Source organism: Colletotrichum spaethianum (assembly GCF_022836535.1).
Source record: "Colletotrichum spaethianum MAFF 239500 DNA, contig04, whole genome shotgun sequence".
NCBI classification, from domain to species: domain Eukaryota; kingdom Fungi; phylum Ascomycota; class Sordariomycetes; order Glomerellales; family Glomerellaceae; genus Colletotrichum; species Colletotrichum spaethianum.
Genome location: NW_026054774.1, coordinates 1,799,313 through 1,820,650, shown reverse-complemented (window position 1 = coordinate 1,820,650; position 21,338 = coordinate 1,799,313). Strand labels below are relative to the sequence as shown.

Genomic DNA, 21,338 nt, shown 5'->3' with positions numbered 1-21,338 from the left:
TTGCTCGAAGCAGTTGTAGAGTTTAAACCTACGTTGGTTTGGCTTCCGAGTTACTATTTCCACGTCTCGAGTTATTGCTTATCCTAACCGCCCAACTGCTGGATGGACTGAGCAGGGCAGTCTTTCACCTCTATAGACACCCTCCTTTTCGTCTTCACTCTCAGTTTGTTGACTGTCAATCTTGGGGCTGTCGTCCCTGTTCTCACCGGCTTCCCTGGTCCATGATCTCTCTTCGACGTTGGGGCGGCGAAAGCAGGAAACGAGGGTTAAGGGGAAGCTGCAGGAGCGGGCCAGAAGTAAGGGGTGCGCTCAACTACGTCCATTTGCGCTGTTTCTCCGTCCACCATTATACATTGATACGACTGTAATACGGAGAGACCTCTTAACCCTGGAATGGTTGATGGATGTCGCTACCCCTGGAAAGGTGAACGTTGACACCAGCTGGTGTTAGTACAAGCAATGCACATGTCTTGACTTCTTCAAAGACAACAGCTTAAACCACATCTCACCGCTTTACCCTGTGATGCTGGTGGCCTTGCCCTATATCGGGGCAAATAGTAAAGTGATGTGTGTTTCAGCACAGTTGAGATGGTGATGGGACCTATCCGCGATCCTTCACCTTGGGGTTGAGGATCCGTAGCATGGCCCGCACAAGAATCTCGACGAGTATCTTTCACCTTCAACAGCACGATACAGAGCATTGGCAAACCATGTAGACCTGGACGTGATACCGAGCGTGCCCTCGCAGGTGAACCTGACGCTCGTTTGATACATCCCCCTATGGCGACCTTAAGGCAACAGACACTTTAGGAGAGGCTGTCGCGATCAGGGAACTTGCACTAACGAAGACACTACACCGCGCGAGATATAGAGAGTTCTACAGTCTTATTATTTCGACCGTCGGGCAAACTCACAGGGGAACCTCGGCTCATCAGCACGAACTTCGGTGTCTGGATAGGATATTCAACACCGATGAATGTTTCTTCTTCGGGGTGTTAGCTCCCTGGAGCAACATGTACCTGTCCCAGTTATGTTACTGTGAAACCTCTCACAGGCTGGCTTGCTTGTCTGACACGTCCAACTCCTTCTTTTAGTGTAGGCAACCATGAGGAAACCCCGAGAGGAGCGATGCTATTGTAGTGAAGCATACGGGACGGGCTCGCGATAACGTCGTCAATGGAGAGCGGGGAACCCTAGAAATTATGCTAAGGAACCTATGAGCCCCTCGTCCGGCCAGTCAGAAGACCTTTATTCAAGACACTGAAGGCACGACGTGTACAACGATGTATCAAGGCCCTCTTATGTACCGTTCTTGTCATCAGTTACTGATAGTCTATGACTACGCCAGGGAATGAGGACGAAGGGTACGACGGGGACGACAACGAAGAAACGACCATGGCGCCGACGCCGGAGAATGCCATACGCGCAGCGAAAGAGCCATACAAGACGGAGCAGGTCAACGACCAGGGTTTGCCCATCAACACCGCCATGCTTCCAGTTCTGAACCACGCGAAGATCGAGAAAGTCATGTGGCAAGTGGCCGCGTACGGTCAGTGGGTGGAGGAGCACAACAATGACGTGACCCAATGGATCACCATTCACGGTCGCAACGACACCATTGACCAAATAATCGTCAATGACATGAGTGCCCTCGCGCTTAAGGACCTGCTCATCGGTATCTCTACTAAATATCCAACAGGAAGTAGAGTCGACATACTACATCCCCACATCCGAGCCGGATGTCGTACTTGTACACTTGTAAGTCCGTTTCATTACAATTATCAAATTGTCATGTAATTACTGTTCTCACAACACCGTCCCGCAGCTTCTTTCCCCGTAACATGTGATGGCCACCGTCGGTAGATGGAAACTATACTATACTGTCATAGACAGTAAACAGATTCAGCTATGTCGTACAGAGTCGAAGTAACTTGATCGTCCGATGGACGATGTGGGATGATGTAGGACAACGGTGGCTCGTAGTGGCTACTGCAGTGACGATCAACGTGCCTCCGCAAGTTTTTAGAGACGTATGCCGAGCACGACACCACGTCTCAGCAAGGTAGGTATAATATTATGAAGCATGACAGGCAAGCCCTTGAAAGAAAAATATAATCCGGTGTTCACTTACTGCTTAGGACGTCGTTGTTCCGTCACCCACCTAGTCAGGATTTCACTTGGGATCGTAGTTCGTGGAACTATCCAGGTCCCGATGTGCGAGCACGACGAACGAGGAGCCCGAAAAGTCGCCCCAAGCCGAGCGCCGGCAGATCTGCCGGCGCGGAAAAGAGGGAGGCTTGTCACGGGACGGGGCCGATCCTCCGGGGCTCCGCTACCTCACGCGTGCCTCGCAGTGACCCTGACGTCACCTGCCTTGTGTTCGTCTCACAGAATCACAATTTCAGAAACTCAAACTCGAGAGGAGAATCTTGGTTTGATCACACCCGTGATCCTACCACTTCCAGTGTGAGATGCGGTGTGGTCGCCCCGACGGCTTGATATGTATGACCAGGGCAAGGGCAGACTTTCCCCAGCTTCCCCGGATCGCACAGTCCACATGTGGAAAAAAAACCTAAGATAACCATATCAGCATCATATGATGCGATGGGCGGCATGTCACTGGGCCTGGACTGATGGACATGGACCACATGGACAATAGTAGAGGTGGCAGGACAGGAATGGGAGGCTTTGGGACTGCTCTCGCAGCAAGACATTTGGACTGAGACTGGGACGAGCCGTATGATGTTGATCAAGAAGGCCGAAATGGAAGTTGTGCAAAAACCATTGAATACCGTCGCTGAGCCATGTCTTTTAAACACCTGACATTAATGCCGCCCGATCTACCGTTCGTCGTTATCGCGTATGTGTAGCCGGCCAGCAAAAATCAAGTATGTTGATTTTTTTTCATTTCCCGTCCTCGAGCCCCCAAGCATACGAGGCTACTCTTCAACCCGTACACAGAAAAAAAAGAACTCTCCTTCTTTGCCGAATCACGCAGAATTCATATTCCCATGTCTCAGTTGAAAAAAGGGGAGAGGGTATTTCCCGGCGGGGTGTGCGTTTCGCCTCATGTGTGGTTGTTTGACGAGTTTGATTTGATGCCTTTTTTAGCAAGCAAGGCACTGTGCTCTTGCCCTTGCCTTGACCGATGCAACCAATTCAGAATCCATCCTCAATACCAACTCCGTCCGATGAAGAGGGGCCGTTTTTTAAATCGACGAGGGGTAGAGCATCACGCGAACGGATGCGCCGAAAGAGCGGGTGGGGAGGGGGTTGGAGAACTTGGCGCGGACGACGCCAGAGTTGCCTATTCATTCGTATTAGCTGGGAGAGCTCGAGATATCGTGGGTGTTTCGATCGGAAGGGAGGACTATATTTACCGTGAGGGCGGGTGACCTTGCCCCAGATGACGCGGATCTTAGAACCGCGGACCTCCTTCTGAGCCTTGTAGACGTAGGCGATCTTCTTGCCGAGGTAGAAGCTACTCGCAGGTTAGCGATCGATTGAGGTCGACAAGCGGGATAGGGCGACATACTTGGCGGCGTTGGTGTCATCAACTCCCTCGATCTTGATCAGACTCGTCTTGGAGTGGGTGACGTGACGGCTACGCTGGTAGCTGAGGTGACGTCCCCTGGAAGTGATTGTTAGTCTCGGTTCATTCGGTCTGCGCATCGTCGGCTCGTCGGATAGGATGTCTCGAGGGCATTCAGGGTTTCGTCGGATCGATCCACGAATGCGTGGTCGGTCGCGGGAAAAGGGGATTTCGGTTTTGCAACTTACTTGACGTATACTGCGGAAAATCAGAGTCAGCTCAGATTCAAGAAAACGAGAGAGCAAGTTAGGCGATGTGCCGAGCGCGCAACGCCCGTCGATGTCGAGATCGTCCAGGGCGACTGCGCGGCTTCAATCCACATCGCCAAACTTTGCTTCGAGGTTGTTGGGGCAAACAACTCACATCTGTGACCGGCTTCCGAAGGCATTTTGGCGGTGGTTAGTATTCCTCGCTCCAACCAGAAGGGACTCGAGAAAGGAAAGTCAGAGGATGTCTTCACGAAAAAAGACTGGTACTCTGGTCGACGTCGGTTGGGTGCTTCGTGAATATTGCAGGCGGCTCTCGATAGGCTCAACACTGATGCGGAAAGGAAGGTAGGGTAAAGTGACCCTACCTGCCACATGAATTTTTTACCGAAATCTGAGCCGGCCAATCAGGGCACATGTCGGCGCTTATCTCAGCAGCCCCCTTACGTGGGGCTGCCAGATAAGATTATCCACCCCGCGCCACAGTTAAGGTCACGTGGTGGGTATGGGCTCGGTGGTGTGGCTTTGCAGGTTTCGAAGCCGGCGCGAAGACAACGCGCCCCGCGTCCCGTACATTTGCCGAGTGAGTGCACGCGGATGTGGACTTTGCGTTTCTCGGCCAGTTCGGCTTCGATACAGCTGCTGACCGGGGCCCCGTCTGGCCTAGGCGCATCTCTGCCGCCATTCAGTCCACACTGACCGCCCTCGCACCTTCATTCGCCCGAAGTCTTGCACTTTCGGCGGATAAGACATCTCGATCGACTGAGAAAATGTCCGTCCATGACAAATGGGTGCATTATGTCGCGATGCATTCGCAAAACATCATCTGTCTTGTCGTCGAGCATCACCCCAATCCGAGGATTTGTGCGACCGTTTGCTCAGAGATAAACCCATCTCTTCAAAACGTTTGAATAACGACGATTACCTACACACCTTACTATAGAGAAACACAAACTCGGAAACAGATGCGCGGCTGGGCCGGAGGTCCAGAATCGTTCAGGGTACCTGTGGGAGCTTGGGCGCCGAACCCGCGGAGTTGTGAGACAGTTGCTGGGCCGGCTCTCCAGCAAGTCCGGTGTCCCAGATACAACCCAAGGCCTGAATCTCGCGGGACTTCCTGAACAGGCTCAGGCGTCTCTGGAACCCAAAACAACAAAACAAAAAGAAAGATGGAGGGAGGAGGGGAAAGACACGATCTCACAACCACGCAGGAAATGTCTCAATCAGTTTCCCGCTAAAAACGCATCGGCCGACCTGTGTTCTGGTATTTTCGGATCTTTGGATTAAGAGCCGACGAAGACCGATCCGTGGGGGGAAGGCCCTGGAAGGGGAGCGACTCCGGAGATGTACTCAACTGCTTGGGCGGCGGCCGTGGTAATAAATGACCGGCGTTGGGTGAGCCACGAGCTGCAACGATTGGAACGCCTCGAAGAGGTGGGCATGCGGCAATTTCTGGCCGCCAAACTCTGCCAATTTCCAGCAGTCTGCAGCAGAGCTTCATGCTACAGTTGCATTGGCCAGGCCGGCGCGAGGATGGAGCTTGCCATGGAGACTTGACAGACCCCCGCGGTGACAGCATCGGAGTTGATGGGGGAGCAAAAGGGAGAGAGGGAAAGGAAATGCTTCCAAGCATATCCGCTTGCCGCCGCCATGCAGGCCAGACAGATATGACTCTCCAATGCAACTGGACCCGACGATACAGGTAAGAGTGACAGATTTCGTTGCTACGGAGCACCGTTTCACACAGGCTGGCCGACCCACGCTCGCTCCCACCAGCTCTCGCAGATTCCGCCCGCCCTTTTCTCAGGAAGACGATCTCACAAACAGCAAAGTCCGATCGGGAGGCTCGGTGGTGTCCGGCGTTTGGGATGGGAAGGACTGGGACTACCGTCGCAACAGCTGGAGCCGGCGATGGAGCCCAAGCCAAGATCCAGATTACTCAATGCTGGGCGGTTCAAGGCGTTGGACCCTTTTTGGGCCCTTGCTATGCGCCCGCCTGAGGTCATAAGGGTGGATGTTGACGGAGTGACTGATCACTGGAGTTGCTAGGTTGTGTCCAAGGGCCGCGAATCCCGCACGTCTGCGTGTGCATTGGAGAGCCTGTGCCGTGGGCTGAAGGCTGCGCTGCCTGCTGGCCGACAGAGGCACACGGCCTTTTTTACGTCCCTTCTTTTCCTCTGATTATTTTTGGTTTTCTGGAGCTCCGGTGCGCTCTGACAGGCGTTGGTTCAACAGTTCTGCTGTCGCCTGCATAACAAGGTACCTGGGCGCCTCCTCAGCCAAGGTACCTGAGCTGCTCGAGAGGTGCTCTTCTGAGCAGGGGTCCTGGCATTCACCGGGTAGGTACTATGTATTGCCTTCTTCACCAACGTCGCCTCGAGACCTTGCGAGTGCGGATCGTAGACTGAAGAATGGCTGCGGCTGGCCTAGGATGATAGTATAGCGACGCTTGCATGCGAGGACCTACACGGAACAGTTTGGCCGTAGTCGTGCTTTGTAATTCGATCCGGCGGAGAGACAGACCCTTACCAGTCTGCTTACAAGTTAGTGACGGAGGGATTGCCTTTGTGCATCGAACCCAATTGCCCACCGTCTAGTCCTATGCCGTCAGCGCCGGGCGAATCAAGGCGACAGTGGGCATGACTGACTCTGTGCACGCTGGAGCTATGCCAGGAAGCTTTGACTGCCAACCAGTTTTGAGGGATCTGCTCTTGCTCATTGGCACTGCTGATGGACGGTGGACGCGCAGAGCTTAAAACCGATAGATACGTGTGAATCTCCGGTGGCCGCTCAACATTTCATCGACAAGACCGAGGAGTGCCCCTCCTTTCCCCCCCTCCATTGACATCAACCCTGTTCAAGTCCCGGATCCAGGCCGGCAAGATGAAGTAGAATATCCCGGCGACATGAACGAGGGGCCCGTCTTCCCAAAGAAGCACCGAAACCCTCTGGAAAAATTCATTGATGCCCGCCTGCTCACTAATCCTTCGTCCGTCTCCGTGCGCTCAGCTCCTGGCTCTCCACAGCTCCGTCGACGACAGTCCGGAGAGAGCGGGCGCTGTGTAGAAAAGCAAGGCTCACCTGTGCCAACCCATCTCGCAGCCGACTTGACTTGCACCTACCCACTTGCCTACCGAGGGAGGCTTACCCACCGACTCATTCGCTTCCAAGCGCAAAAAGGCGAGCCGCGGTGCGTTTGCAGGAGCTCGCGAATTCGACAAGTACCCGAGTACAGTACCTCCCACGCTACTGCGTAGTGAGGGAACACCAAGAAAGGGCCTTGCGACTGTGAGTAAGCTCCCCCTGGCCTCCCGTCTTGCTTGGTCAAACCCCGCCTGCGCACGCTAGGGGCGGTACGTCGACCTAATCGCAGGCCAAGTACCTTTTTAGCTTCTAGCCCGTCTCGTCTAGCAGCGACTTTGTACGGTACCCGTCCCAAAGCCCCTCTCCTTCCACGCTTGTGTCTCGCTGTGGTGACAGGTGCGTACCCGTAGACTACTCCGATTCACACAGGCTGTACCCATACCTCTCCGCCGCGCACCCCTACCTCGAAGGTGAGGTACATCTGTGCTTCGTCATTACTAAATACCCCAATCCATCCGTCCCGGATCCCGCCCAGTATCTCTTTCCAAAACCTTCCCATCTCGCTCTTCTGCCTTTCTGCTTGCTGACTTGGTTTCCTGCTGTAGAGGCATATCCATCCCCTTTCTCTCCTACACCTCTCATACCAAAAGAACTGTCATAGTCGAGCCACTTCATCACCGACTTCCTTCACAATGGCCGACCACAGCTCCGCCGCAGCGTATGTCACCCCGCCTTCCTCACCCCACCAAGATGCTTTTGCTGTTCGCTGCGACTCTGGAGTCTCGCCCAGCATCATCGACTGCTCGGAAATAGACAGTGTCCCGAGAGCCGCAATCGCAATAGACCTCATTTTCTCCTCAAACTCAAGTTTGGCTGACTCGGGCGCGTTTCCCACAGTTCCATGGAGCTCAAGGACAACACCGTCATCGTTGTTCTCGGTGCCTCCGGAGATTTGGCGAAGAAGAAGACCGTACGCAATCAGAACGCCTCCATGATCTGGCACTTTGCTGACCTTTTCCCAGTACCCTGCGTTGTTCGGCCTGGTACGATCTCCTGGCCCGCACCGAGATGCCATACCCGCGGACTTGGCGAGCTAACCCGCGCAACTAGTACCGAAACCAGTTCCTCCCCAAGGACATCAAGATTGTCGGATATGCACGGACAAAGATGGACCATGAGGAATACATCCGTCGCATCAGATCCTACATGAAGACCCCCACAAAGGAGATTGAGCAGCAGCTCAATGATTTCTGCAACCTCTGCACCTACGTCTCCGGCCAGTACGACAAGGACGACTCATTCCTTAACCTGACCAAGCACCTCGAGGAGCTTGAGCAGGGCAAGCCCGAGACTCACCGTCTCTTCTACATGGCGCTCCCCCCAGTGTCTTCACCATCGTGTCTCAGCACCTGAAGAAGTGCTGCTATCCTACCAAGGGTATTGCACGCGTCGTTGTAAGTGTCGCCGCCTGTATCCCTAGTTGGTTACGGATGCGCTGACCTGGTGACAATTGCAGATTGAGAAGCCCTTCGGCAAGGACCTTGCCAGCTCCCGCGAGCTGCAGAAGTCTCTTGAGCCCGACTGGAAGGAGGAGGAGCTCTACCGCATTGACCACTACCTCGGCAAGGAGATGGTCAAGAACATCCTCATCCTCCGCTTTGGTAACTCCTTCTTCGGCTCTACCTGGAACAGGCAGAACATCGATAATGTCCAGATCACCTTCAAGGAGCCCTTTGGCACTGAAGGCCGTGGCGGCTACTTCGACGAGTTCGGCATCATCCGCGATGTCATGCAGAACCACTTGCTGCAGGTTCTCACCCTGCTCGCCATGGAGCGCCCCATCTCTTTCGCCTCTGAGGATATCCGTGACGAAAAGGTGCGCGTCCTCCGCGCCATGCCCGCCATTGAGCCCAAGAACGTCATCATTGGCCAGTACGGCAAGTCTCTGGACGGCAGCAAACCGTCGTACAAGGAGGATGACACCGTTCCCAAGGACTCGAGATGCCCCACCTTCTGTGCCCTCGTCGCCTACATCAAGAACGAGCGCTGGGATGGCGTTCCTTTCATCATGAAGGCCGGTAAGGCCCTGAATGAGCAGAAGACCGAGATCCGAATTCAGTTCAAGGACGTTACCTCGGGTATCTTTAAGGACATTCCCCGTAACGAGCTTGTCATGCGCATTCAGCCTAACGAGAGCGTCTACGTCAAGATGAACTCCAAGCTTCCCGGTCTCAGCATGCAGACTGTCGTCACCGAGCTTGACCTGACCTACCGCCGTCGCTTCTCCGACCTCAAGATCCCAGAGGCCTACGAGTCGCTGATTTTGGACTGCCTCAAGGGCGACCATTCCAACTTTGTCCGTGACGACGAGTTGGATGCCAGCTGGAGAATGTTTACTCCTCTGCTGCACTACCTTGACGACAACAAGGAGATTATCCCCATGGAGTACCCTTACGGTGAGTGTTTGTCTATTTCTTATGTTTGGCTCAGTTGCTAACTCGCCCGCAGGATCCCGTGGACCTGCTGTCCTCGATGACTTCACCTCTTCTTATGGCTACAAGTTTAGTGACGCGGCTGGTTACCAGTGGCCCACAACCTCTGCTCAGGCCGCCCCCAACAAGTTGTAAGTCATGTTGCGCGCGCGTGTAGCGTAGCTACCTTACATAGACGAATTGATTCTAAATGATGTTATGAACAGCTGAGCACACACTATCATACCACTCCACACAAAAAAAACATCACGCCTCGGCCATTGTACCCGCGATATCCCCTGCGCCGCTGCCTCTGCTGTGTGCGCAACGTATTATATCCATCGAAGGGAGGGCATAGATCCCAAAAACGACATAAACAAGGGAAGCCAGGGGGAACACCCATGGGTGAATACTGGTAGGACGATGGAACTTTCTTCGCTTTGCTTGGCCGGGTCAGGGAGGATAGAAAATCAATGAGATTCACGTTTCCAATGACAAACTGTTTGTTCTGAATTTGTTTCTCTGAGATTTGGAAAATGTAGACGTTATGCATAGGACTCACAGAGATCCAGCAATGTGAATGTGTGAGTGACGTGAGAGCTCCAGTTGCGCTGCTGGCGAGTCATTCATGACTGAGGTACCGCAATACTCTGTACCAAGACAAACGTCATTATTTGGGGCTCTCCGGTTCATTCGGCCGGTTTTTATGCGTTCAGTCTTACTCAAGTTCTAGTCTTTGACAAACCATCCAATGTGATTCTATGATAAAAAACCAAATCAAAAAAAATCTTGAAAGCGTCAGCCTCGAGGAGTGTAGCACTCTGTTGACCATGTCCCCCATCGAAATACCCACCTACTATGCAGTGACATGAGACAGTGGGCATCGCTAGAATGAGATCACTATCCAAAGGGTGATAGAGCTTCCTGGTGACGAGTCGATAAGATAAGGTTAATTGGTTAGGTACGGTTCAACTCGGTCGCCAGGGGACCCGTAGCCGGGAATGGGCGACTTTATTGGTAGAGGTCACATGACACACCAGCCGGATGAACAGCAGGGACAATCGACCTGCTGGAGCCTGCCCGAGAAAAATGCAGAAGGCTCGGGTTGCACCTTGTCCTCGTTTCCGCTCTGCTTGTCTGGCTGGCTGCACGCTCTCCCCATCGCATCACCACCCTCCCAATTGTCAGGCAGCCGAACATTCGATCGTTTTTTGCGCCCTTCCCAACCAGCGCCGTCCCGGCGCCCTTGCACTTCGATTTCTCCGCCCGGCGACTTACTCTCGACGGGGTATTTGCCGACTAAATCCCGACATCGATACCGCGTTTCCCCCCATCAACGATCGACGCTAGGTCGTATCCTCGGATTGCGATCTAATCGCGTCTTCACGACACCACGCTTGCGCTTGCGGACCACGTACTTCGACGATCAAACGACACAATCCCGCATCGCGTCTCGCCTGGTAACTTCAGTCGCTCGGTTGATGCGATTGCGCTACCCTGCCGGCTTGCGCATCCGGCGCCGATGACTGCATCCCGTCTCATAGCCACTTAGCAACGGGATCGGCCCTTTGACATCCTCCGTCGCTCATCCGTTACGACCTCTTGGACGGCCGAAGTCCTGTAATCTTTCAGAAAGGATTAACGCCAGCCCGTATTTTGGGGGCCGGTCGTGAGGCAGGCAACGAGGCAGGAAGGGCCCTCCCCCGATGCCTGGAATCGTCAACATGGAGAATGGAGGTTTGAATGGCACACACCCGAATCATGACAGAAACCTGAAGGCCAACGGCATCAATGGTGGAAAGATGGAGGGCCAAACATCGCCGAACAAGGGCAAGGCTCCGGCCGATATCCCGACGTCAGACAACATGACGAACGGCGCCCCCGACTCGCAAGACAAGCAGCAACCCCAAATGTCTACCGGACTCACATTGCAGCAAAAGCCGAGGATGAACGACCTACCTGAGGAAATCGTGCACATTACACAGGGATACATCCCCTTGTCCATGATCGTCTCGCGACTTGCGCAGCGCACTCACGAAGACTTGCAGAAAACGATCATGGAGATGGCGGCCATCAAGTGGGCGCCGCCTGCTGTGAACGGAAATACACCCCACGGTACCGACGCACCGGACGATATGTCGGAAGGAAACAAGAGAAGGAAGATGCTCATGCTCAAGTTTGCTCAAGATGCGCACTCCAAATGGGTCAAAGCCCTTGTCATCACGGACTGGAGCAGGAACGCAGAGGCTGTGAGCAAGCTCATCGACATCAAGGCGCACATCGACTCCAAGCGGATGCTATTCGACTTCTGCCAGGACTTGTTGATCGACTTGAAGCGATCCCTTATTTCTGCGCGGCTCCCTAATCCTGATCTGAAGACTGCCTTACAGGTTCTGACGACTGGTGAAGCGTCATGGATTCCCGAGGTCAGCTTACCCTATTGTACTTGAGAACTATCTGCTAACACTCCTCAGCCGGGTTACATTCCGCCGCCACCCTTGACACCGGAGGAGCAGTTGAAGTGGATCGACGATCTTAACACTATGCTGTCTCTGCGCCTGAACCTAGACGACTACGACAAGATACCGTATCAGTTCAAGAATTATACCATACAGTCGGGCAGAGTCACTTTCAAGGTGAAGGGCGAGTTTGAAGTGGATCTGACCATCGCCGATGAGGACTTTACGAAGCAATTTTGGTTCATCGACTTCCGATTTGCCTTTTCGCCTTCCTCGAGCAAACTTTCCGATGCGCTGGTATCATACCTTGAAATAAGGGTCAACGAGATTCTGGGCCAAGACGGCTTGGAGGGGTGCTATCGATTCCTCCATGAGTTCGTCCTCACTCACAAGATCAATGAACTCAGACGACAAGCCATCGAGTTGAGTCGCAGCACGTGGACCGGAACGTTGATGGTAGAACCCCTTAACCGAGCTTTGGCCCTTCAATACTGGACCACTCGGTACGGACCCAACGGGCCCAAGAGCTGGGTCATGGTTGCTGTTAACAGTGCCAAAAAGACCAACGGCCAGACCGACCCAAAGCATTCCAGTCGATTGGTTGCGCGATGGTACCGGGACAACAAGGAGGTCAAAGACGTGTTTCTGCCATTCGATGTTGACAACCTGTGCGCTGAGGATCTGCTCAAGACTGCTGTCGCCAGACACGTGGAGCACATTCTCTCTTCCATTCACACCAAGCTTTTGTCATATCCGCGGTTCATGAAGAGGGAGTCCTCCATGACACTCAAGATCTCACGTACAGAGCCGATGGAATCATGTCTCAGCATGCAACTGGGCTCGCGAGACAATGTCACCCTCGTTATACAACCGGTGACCGGGTTTGCGGCTATCAAACCTCATACAAGGTACTCTCTCACCGGCGAGAACCGACTCAACTACGGTGGCAAGGATCCTGCCGAGGATGGCGTTACCTGCCTAGAAAACATCAGGTGGGGCTATGTCATCGAAGAGTTCAACCGCAGGGGACGGAGCGTGGGCTGGAAGGGTTGCAAGAGCCCAATTGGAAGTGAAGACATCAAGCAAATCATTCGCACTCGGGAGGCTTTCCAGACCATCTTCCTGCAGCGTCAAAGTCTAGGCCAGGAATGGTATGTCATGGTATCCTTGAGCCTGAGTGGGGACGAATGGTGGTTGCTTGAAGTGTAAGTTTGCCCCCTGAACACTGCTGTTCATAGCGCTTGACTGACAAATACAGTGACCGCAGCACGCCGGCACGTCCAGTCAAGTTCCAAACCAAATTAGAGCTCACTCGAGGACAACCCGACCTGGACGACTCCTTCTGGTCGAATTTGACCCTCTTCGTTACTGGCATTATTACTCAGGCCACTGATCTGGAAGATTTGCACCAAAAGGAGGTTAAGTACCTGACCAAGGAATCGACAAATTACTCATTACCGCAACAAGTCCGGCTCCCGTCTCTTATTCTCAAACTGTCGCAGATATTGCGATCGCCAGAGACAAGTACACAGAATGCATCCAAGGCTGCCCAAAATCAGAGGGGCAACCGCAATTCATCTTGGGCTCAAGATCAAATCGAAGTCAAGTTCAAGGGGCTTCAACCTCAATCTTCACTCAGCCATGGCCCAGATGGCAACGCCCTCTCGGGTGTCGATGTACTTGAGAATATCCAACTCAATACTGTGGTGGACGCCACTGTAAGAGTCAAGGACAAGACGAAGTTTGCGCTACTCAAGGGTCGCATCGATCGGGACGTAACTTTCAATCCCAAGAAGGGCGAGTTCATTTTCCGGATTCGCCAATCAGTCGGGCAACCTATCCTGGAGACTTTGACAACCCACGTCAAGTCCATTGATCGCCTCGTAGGCTTCCTCGAGGCCATGGGCAAAGCACGCGGAGACGTCAAGTGTGAAAGAGTCAGTCTTCGGCAAGTCATCTTCACATACAGCGACATCACAATGCCTGGCGAAAGCGACACCATACAAAAGCCCAAGCGTTGGCGGGTATCCCTCGACTTGGCCAAGAGCGATATCCGAATGTGCTTGGAAAGGGGGAATCCGCACGTGAGAGTACTCGACTTGCTCACAACACTCGTCAACACTCAAGATGGTCTCAAAGCATTACTGATCTATATGCCGTTATTGCTGCCCATCCTAAGAACTCTGGACAACATCGAGTCGAAGTGGGAGCCGTTGGCAACAACGAACCAAGGGCGCTTGGAGATATTTGCAAGGTCCATCGATTGGATCGCTCTTCGTTACACTCTCCCTGGATTGAACGGCCAACCGCGAATCCTCGTCCTGGAAATCAGAAGCAAATTGCGGCGCAGTGAGGTATGGTGGAATTTCTCCCGTACGACCCCGGGCGGGCCACCACCCCCGATGAAGAGTTCAACAGGGTCTTGAAGGGGATCTGGGAATCCCACGGCGATGGATGGAGGGGTCTTATGACGGGCGCAGCTGCCTTGCCCGGACCCAGCACCATGGAGCTGCTTACGAAGCTCGACGACACTGTACGAGCATATGCTGTGACCAGTGACATCAGCGAAGCACCATCCACACAGGGGCACAAACACAACCGAGCCAGACATTCTCGGCAAACCAGTCTTTTGGCACGCAGCCCACTAGCGTGAGCCAGGGAAGCAACAGGAGCAGCGGAGGAAGCAAGCAGGCGCCTCTGGTGCTCGACTAAGATACTGATCCCGGTGTTCAATATCGGCATCAGAGCAAGCAGGCAAAGGGAGGACTCGATGTGGGCTGGGGCAACTCGCAGCCCAGAGGCGTACATACCTGACGAGCGAGCAGGGTGGATGACGCCACTTGTAATTTTCTTTCGATTCTTCCTCTATCATTATTGGCGTCGTGATACCAAGGGAAGGGTATACAGGACAAGGAAGGACGCAGATGGCGCGGAGAGCGCGCAAAGATGGTGCTTCTAGAGAAGGCCAACCGCCCCTTGACCAGCAGATGGTCGCAAAGATACCTCAAAATAAACATGTAAACTTGTCAACGCTGGTGGTCTTCAGTACCGCATGGTCTCCGATCCAGTCACTTCCGTTGACAGAGTACACTACGTGATTCGATCTATCCATTTTCCCCCCACCCGTATCCGTGAATCCTCTATACTTTTTGTGTTTCGTATGGTACAAGCGGAGCGTATAATACAGTCGTGTCTCGGGGAAAGAGAGCTCCTCGCGCCCCTCATCGGAGGTAGTTCCTCCACCCAATCTTCTCCTCGATGTCGCGCCCGATGGACCTCAAGTGCGCCCGCGGCACCTGGAACAGATCCGTCTGGTGACTGCGGAACTGCGCGAGACCGGTGTCGCCGACGTGCGACTGCGGCGACTGGGCGACGGCCGCGGCCACGTCGTAGCCGGCGCGGATGCCGCCCGTGACGCCGATGCTCGTGTACGACCCGCCCGCGACGGCGAGCTTCCCGCCGTAGGCCGCGTACAGCTCGTCGGCGGCGCGGGCCATGCGGTCCCCGTGGCCGACGTGGTGCTGCGGGATGCAGTCCTTGGCGAGTCTCGCCATGGCGAAGGCGGGTTGGGTCTTGGGGATGCCGAGGTGGCGCTCGAGGACGGACTTGGCCATCTCGATGCCTTCCTCCTCGGTCGGGTACGAGGCGTACTCGTCCCAGTAGTGGCCGCCCATGAGGACGAAGAACTTGGTGCCCTCGGGTTCCGACGGCGCGCGGGGCACTACGTCCGAGTCGAAGAAGACGCCGAGGAGGCCCTCCGGGTTCGAGTCGACGGCGCGCGGGACGAGGTAGCCGACGCCTGGGTGGGAGGCGTTCAGGCCAGGCTGCGGGTACCAGAGGTTGACGGCCATGATGGAGACGTTGGGGGAGCGGGCGAGGGAGGGCAGGGCGCTGTTGGTCGCGGCGGCCAGGGTGTTGCTGGTGGTTGTGGAGATGACCTTGTCGAATTTGGCCGGGGATTTGGAGTTCTTTGTTGAGAGCTGGGGAGTATGTTAGGCGACCGAGAGTATTGGACTCCAAGGAACGAGGGGTTACTCACTGAGATCTGATCGGCCTTGCGGTCGTAAGCGAGGTTCGTCACAGGCTCGCCGAGCTTGAACGTGACATTCTTTCTCTGTCGCAACCCCTTCTCGACAGCGTTTGGCAGGCTACTCAACCCCTTTTTAAAAAACACGAGCTGGTCCTTTTGCGCAGCCCGCGCGTAGCTCTGCAGCTCCTGGTCCTTGGCCAACGTCTCGAGCACGCCGGTCTCGTTGCGCGGGATGGTGACCCAGTCGTCGCGCTCGCCCTTCTGGAAGAAGCGCCACCACGGCCCGGGCATGAAGCTGCGCATGCTCAGCCGGTCGGCGTCGCCACCCCAGATGCCGTGGATCATGGCCGAGGCAAGGTTGTCCGTCAGCTCGGGGCGGCCCGTGGCGAAGCGGATGAAGTCGCCGACCGACATGTCGGCAGGGACGGGCTCGTTGCGCGCCTTTGCACGGCGCCAGAGGAGGGTCAGGAAGCCCGGGATGACGCCCTTGAAGGCGGCCTCGCTGAAGACGTTCTTTGGGTGCATGGTGACGAGGTGATCGGGATAGTAGATGTAGCGCGGCGGAGACTTGATGCCGAGGTACTCGCTCTGCATGTCGAGATCTCTCATCTATGTGGAGGAGTTTGCGTTAGCAACCAAGGTCCCTCAGCAAAGACTGGAGTAAACGGGGGACTGACCAGGTCAAAGAGGACGAAATCGTCAAACTTCCAAGTATCTTTCCCCATCCCGCGCAGCGTTCGCGGCCCACGCTCGAAGCGCACAATATTCTTTTGCCCATTCACCTCGACCTCGACCTCCTGCGTATGGATCCACCCGCCCAACCGGTTCGCCGCCTCGTACACGGTGATGTTGGACGTCTCGGGGAGCAGCTTCGCCAAATAGTGCGCCGCCGTCAGGCCCGTGATACCGCCGCCGATGATGGCGACCTCCTTCGGCACCTTCGTTTCATTCGTGAGGGTCGGAGCCGCATCGGGGCTCGATCCCGGTGCTTCCTGGCGTCGCGCGAGGGCGCTTGTCGAGAACCGCGCCCGTGTGAGGATGCCGGCGCCGGCGCCGTGGGTCGCTGCGCGACAGAAGCGCTGCGAGTGGTAGGACCTCAGTAGAGCCATGAATGCATTGTCGGCTCTTCTTAAGGCCATTGAGTTGGGAGAAGAGAGGCAATGGCTTGGGGGAGAGAGAAATTGGGAGCGTCGACCGTTGAGTTGTTGGTGGTACAAAGTGGCGTCACGACCTGCACTGGATGGGTCTCGCGGCGAACAGCTAGGTACGGGACGTGGACCAGGGAGCTTCCGGCCCCACCATCTTGAACCAACATCACCTCATTTCTCTCTTCATTTCGGCATTTGACTGCTGCTCTTGTCATTTTCTAGTTCTAACATGTTCTACCATTGGCGGTCTTTGCAAAGGAGCACCTCGCATGAATTAGTAAGGAAAAGGCACCATCAAATGGCTTGGGCTCATTCGGCACTCAGAAGCGGCTGACAGCACTGATGTTACTGTGGCCAAGTTGATGACGTGCAGTATCTCAAACATGACGCGCAAAAAAATAGAAACGTAGTATGAGGCCAGATAAACAACTGCATTCTTTGCCCCAAACGCTCTCAGGGACCACAGTTTTGAGATCCTCTAAGTCGTGTCGTGCCAGCTTGCCCGAAGCCACGTCTATACATGAATAGAACCATTGCACCCGAAAACGCCAAAAGTGCCATACCGCTTCGGCAATACATCATCGTCCAAGTATCATACAAGAAGTCGCCGCTCCAATACCACCAATATCTCTTTGTTTCAAGAGCCTCATGATGGCCTCCAAAGTCGAGTGAATTCGCAATCATCCTCCTAGGGTATACCACAGTTCCGATGCGAGACGCCATCCCGCGCTTGGCTGACCTCTTCACCCGACTGACTACTCGTTCTTGAGTTGAATCCTTCCACGGAGGCAACGCTTCTTGCATTGTGCAGCCTCATCTCCCAGTACTGCCGAGCTATGCTTGTTCACGCATATGCTTTACCATGTCCTACCAGATGATGTCCTCCTAGCTGATGACTTCCTGAGCATTGCTTTGCTCTTGGTTCGCGGCATTCTCCGACTCTGGAAGAATCACTTCTGCCTGGGCATTTGAGTCCACAAACTGACGCTCACTAACGTGATCGTTGCCCCCCTCAGCGGTCCAGACCTTGTCCTTGAATACCCCCTGTTGGCCTTCCTCGTGGGTATACATGCAGTGAGGGTTCTTGCAAGGGTTGAATCTGCACTTGACCTTAACATGTGTAAATTTACAACCCGAAGTCGTGCACCCAGCACCGTTGCGACACAAAGGCATTTCAGGGTGCTTGAAGGGGCACCTCGGATTCGTGCAATTGGGAAAGAATTTGCAGTCTTGCTCGCTCTGATGGGCAAGTCTCGCTGCCGGAGAGGGGTGGCGACCGACACACTTGCGGTTTTTGCATGCGGCACCGAAAGTACAAACATCGTTAATGTCGACTGTTGTGCCTGGTGGTGCCGCAGGAGATTGATGCGCAAACTTGCACTCGCGGTTGGTGCAGTGTAGGTTGTACTTGCAGACGGTTTCGTCCGGGTTGGGCGGTTCGCGCTTTGATTGCGACATTTCGACATCATCTCCTTCGCCGCCTTCTCCCATTGCCGAATCTTGTTTGTCTCTAGACTGGTGCTGACGGTTTCCGAAACCACCGCGAGAATTCTGAGTCCGGTCGAAAAGTGACTTGCCTCCGCGGCGTCCACCTCGCCCACCGGATTGGTTCATGAGCTGTTGTTGGAGTTGAGACATCATTTGCGCTTGTTGCTCCATCATCGCCATGAGGTCCATTTGCGAAGGTTGTCCTTGCGGCGGCATCCCCCAAGCGGCAGCCATGGGGTTCATTCCAGGGGGTCCTCCATGCTGACCATTCATGCCCGCCATTGCGTTCAGACCGGCTTGGATATTGACTCCACGGTTGTTCATCGATCGTCCGCCGCGTCCCATGCCGCCCCTGGGGCCTGTAGGAGGTCCGCGGGCATGAGAGTTGATTCTGTCGTTGCCACGAACGCGGTGAAGGACTGAGTCGCCTGTCCTGTCCATAGCCTTGGTCATGTGGCCAAGCATGCGCTTCTCGCGAGCGCCTCCTCTCGGGTTAGGACCGTTTCGCATGGAACGCGGGCCCGTCGGACTGCGGCGAGTTAGTAACTGATGAGATGTGGGGGGCAATCGGGAGACGAACGCATTCAACTCATTTCCATCGTTGGCACCCATATCGGTGTCGAAGTCGCCGTTCCCTTGAGACATGCCAGACATGGCATCGTTGCCTGCCGCCTGGGAGCCGTTCAGTTGCGCATTGATCTGTTCTGCTTGTTGAAATAACCATGCCGCAAATTCCATAGCACCAGGGTCTTCCGGGCCGAGGCCAAGGAGATCGGCCGAGAGCTCGGTGGCAATCTGCTCCTGCGTGCGACCGTTAACGAGCATGAGGATGATGTATTCGACGAGCGCGGCATCGTCGTCAGAGCCTGATGCCCAGCCGGCCTCGACGAGTTTTGGCTGAATGGCGGCGCTTAAGGCATCCGCCAGCGGTGTGTTGAGAACGACCTGAACCGTCATGTTGATTGGCGCCGATGCGGCGAGTATCGCGTGAAGCTTCGGGCGAAGACGCGAGTCGTGGTTCGGTGGGTGTGGAGGAGAGCCGACAGGCGAGACGCGTTGCTAGTCGGTGGTAAAATTCGGCAAGGACGGCGCCGGAAACTGCTGTCGAGGTTTCGGTGCGAGAAGCGCGCAATGGGATTGTGTCGCTTGCGTTGGGGTATATAGTAGGCAAGCAATCGTCGTAGGAGAAATGGCGTTGCAAGTCGACACAAGCAACAAAAAAGAATGTTGTGTATGATGGAGGAAGTGGATGGAGATAGGTAGGTGAGCCAGAGAACGTTCTTGGAGATGACGGAGAATTCAGCGGATGCTCCACAACAATGTATCTAATTGGGTGAATACCAAAAGATCACGTGAGCTTCCTGCAGGTCGAGAGTGTAGCCGTCTCCTTCACCGGAGAAGGTTCAGGCGAATTCCAAGTGTGGCTTGACTAATTCAGGCACATTATTCAGCGCAACGGCGCTGCCTTCAGCCTCTTTCCATCTAAGCCAGTGTCGCACCTAGAGCCGCCGTTGACTTTGTGAGTTTGATTACACGATCTTGATGAATCGTCGCCAAATATCGCTCTTTCTTTCGACTTGCGCCTGGTGGCACAACCGACTCTTTCAGCGTCGTGGCCGATACGGCACATTCGAAAGCTTTGGTGATGCATAAAAGGGGGAATTGTTTCTACAGACCATTAAAGGAGTCCTGGCTTGTCTGGGGGACCTGGGAAGTGACGGGGGGTTGCAGACGAAGACGACGAAACAGTAGGTAGGCTTCCGGGAGGCCTAGTCATTGGTCCATGCCGGTTGTTTCTTGCGCTCCTGGCCGTTCGTTGAGTGGCGAACGGCAGGTGTCGAGGAATGCTTCCCAGTGACCTAGGCGGAGGGCTGTCACGCTAGATGCGGGGATACGGACCACCAAATTTCAACCTCTCATGATATGTCATAGTGCGGCCGCGAAACCTCTTGCATGACTCCCTTGAAGTGGTCTAGAGCACCTGATATTTCCTCCCGAATCGGAATCCGATGCGAAGTAATGAAGTTAATGGGAGATGAGATTTGCGAACCGTGCGAATCTGTCTGCCGCTAGCCTGCAGCTGTGAGCTACCATCATCTACGCAGTAGGCGCTTGGCTCTGAACCCTGGCTCCTACCCCGGCTCCTTACCCGTTTGGTTGGAACTGCTATGGTTCTTCTACTGAACTACAGAACGTGGCAAGATCAGACGTAGAAGGGATGTAGCTGCTGAGAGGCAACTGGATGCAGCAGAATCGCAGGCAATGATGCCGTTGGTTGTGTCACTATGTTTTCTAAGTTCACACCCGGGTTTCTGCGCTTCGTTTGCATACAGCGCACCTGCATCTCGGTGATGGACCGTATGGGGGCTCTATAGTCGTGCCTTCGCCGCCTAAGTGGCCGACGAAACCCTGCTCAACAGCTGGGATGACCAACGAATACGCGCAACACGTAAATGTTAGCCCTTTGACGAGCCCGTTCTCGGTATGATACGCCGTATGGATGGGATCTAAATGTAAGATATCTTCGCTGGAATTCAATCCGGATACTCAGTAGCAGTCACAGCAGTGCGATCATGGCTCGGAACGGTGATGAGGCGCGATGTCCCGATTCACAGAGCTTAAGGTGGTCTACATCGTCCAATGGGTCGGAATATTTCAAAGAGGCTGCCACCAGAAGATGAAGACCAGCTCTGGCTCGCGCGCCCCGTTCTCACTCTTGAAAACCAAAAAGACGAGGAAGCTGCGAGGGAGAAAACACGAGGACGGCTTGCTGCCATCGTGGAGCAGGTCCGAACGGAGAAGCTGCGCAAAAGGGAGCGGGACTCGGACATGTGGAGAGCGGCGAGCGCATTGCGGCGGC

The 21,338-nt window shown here is 54.7% G+C and overlaps 6 protein-coding genes across 6 annotated transcripts; 3 read left to right on the top strand and 3 right to left on the bottom strand.

Annotated features, from left to right (window-relative positions):
- Positions 1 to 1,395: 1,395 nt before the first annotated feature.
- ColSpa_02551 (uncharacterized protein) lies at positions 1,396 to 1,762 on the top strand (the record flags this gene model as incomplete). Its single annotated transcript, XM_049268763.1, has 2 exons — positions 1,396 to 1,675; positions 1,707 to 1,762. The coding sequence occupies 2 exons, from the start codon at positions 1,396 to 1,398 to the stop codon at positions 1,760 to 1,762; spliced, it is 336 nt and encodes a 111-aa protein (XP_049124720.1).
- A 1,447-nt stretch (positions 1,763 to 3,209) lies between these two features.
- Positions 3,210 to 3,672, bottom strand: ColSpa_02550 (60S ribosomal protein L33-A; the record flags this gene model as incomplete). The annotated part of the gene is made up of 3 exons (XM_049268762.1): positions 3,210 to 3,307; positions 3,381 to 3,481; positions 3,536 to 3,672. The coding sequence occupies 3 exons, from the start codon at positions 3,670 to 3,672 to the stop codon at positions 3,210 to 3,212; spliced, it is 336 nt and encodes a 111-aa protein (XP_049124719.1).
- A 3,902-nt stretch (positions 3,673 to 7,574) lies between these two features.
- On the top strand, positions 7,575 to 9,509 carry ColSpa_02549 (glucose-6-phosphate 1-dehydrogenase; the record flags this gene model as incomplete). Its single annotated transcript, XM_049268761.1, has 7 exons — positions 7,575 to 7,600; positions 7,780 to 7,852; positions 7,905 to 7,925; positions 7,993 to 8,265; positions 8,289 to 8,336; positions 8,399 to 9,338; positions 9,391 to 9,509. The coding sequence occupies 7 exons, from the start codon at positions 7,575 to 7,577 to the stop codon at positions 9,507 to 9,509; spliced, it is 1,500 nt and encodes a 499-aa protein (XP_049124718.1).
- Positions 9,510 to 11,077: 1,568 nt separating this feature from the next.
- On the top strand, positions 11,078 to 14,238 carry ColSpa_02548 (mediator of RNA polymerase II transcription subunit 14; the record flags this gene model as incomplete). The annotated part of the gene is made up of 3 exons (XM_049268760.1): positions 11,078 to 11,779; positions 11,828 to 13,017; positions 13,080 to 14,238. The coding sequence occupies 3 exons, from the start codon at positions 11,078 to 11,080 to the stop codon at positions 14,236 to 14,238; spliced, it is 3,051 nt and encodes a 1,016-aa protein (XP_049124717.1).
- A 795-nt stretch (positions 14,239 to 15,033) lies between these two features.
- Positions 15,034 to 16,981, bottom strand: ColSpa_02547 (protoporphyrinogen oxidase; the record flags this gene model as incomplete). The annotated part of the gene is made up of 3 exons (XM_049268759.1): positions 15,034 to 15,792; positions 15,852 to 16,451; positions 16,520 to 16,981. 3 exons carry the CDS (start codon positions 16,979 to 16,981, stop codon positions 15,034 to 15,036), a joined length of 1,821 nt encoding a protein of 606 aa, XP_049124716.1.
- Positions 16,982 to 17,875: 894 nt separating this feature from the next.
- Positions 17,876 to 19,435, bottom strand: ColSpa_02546 (nuclear polyadenylated RNA-binding protein NAB2; the record flags this gene model as incomplete). Its single annotated transcript, XM_049268758.1, has 2 exons — positions 17,876 to 19,007; positions 19,059 to 19,435. The coding sequence occupies 2 exons, from the start codon at positions 19,433 to 19,435 to the stop codon at positions 17,876 to 17,878; spliced, it is 1,509 nt and encodes a 502-aa protein (XP_049124715.1).
- Positions 19,436 to 21,338: the final 1,903 nt, after the last annotated feature.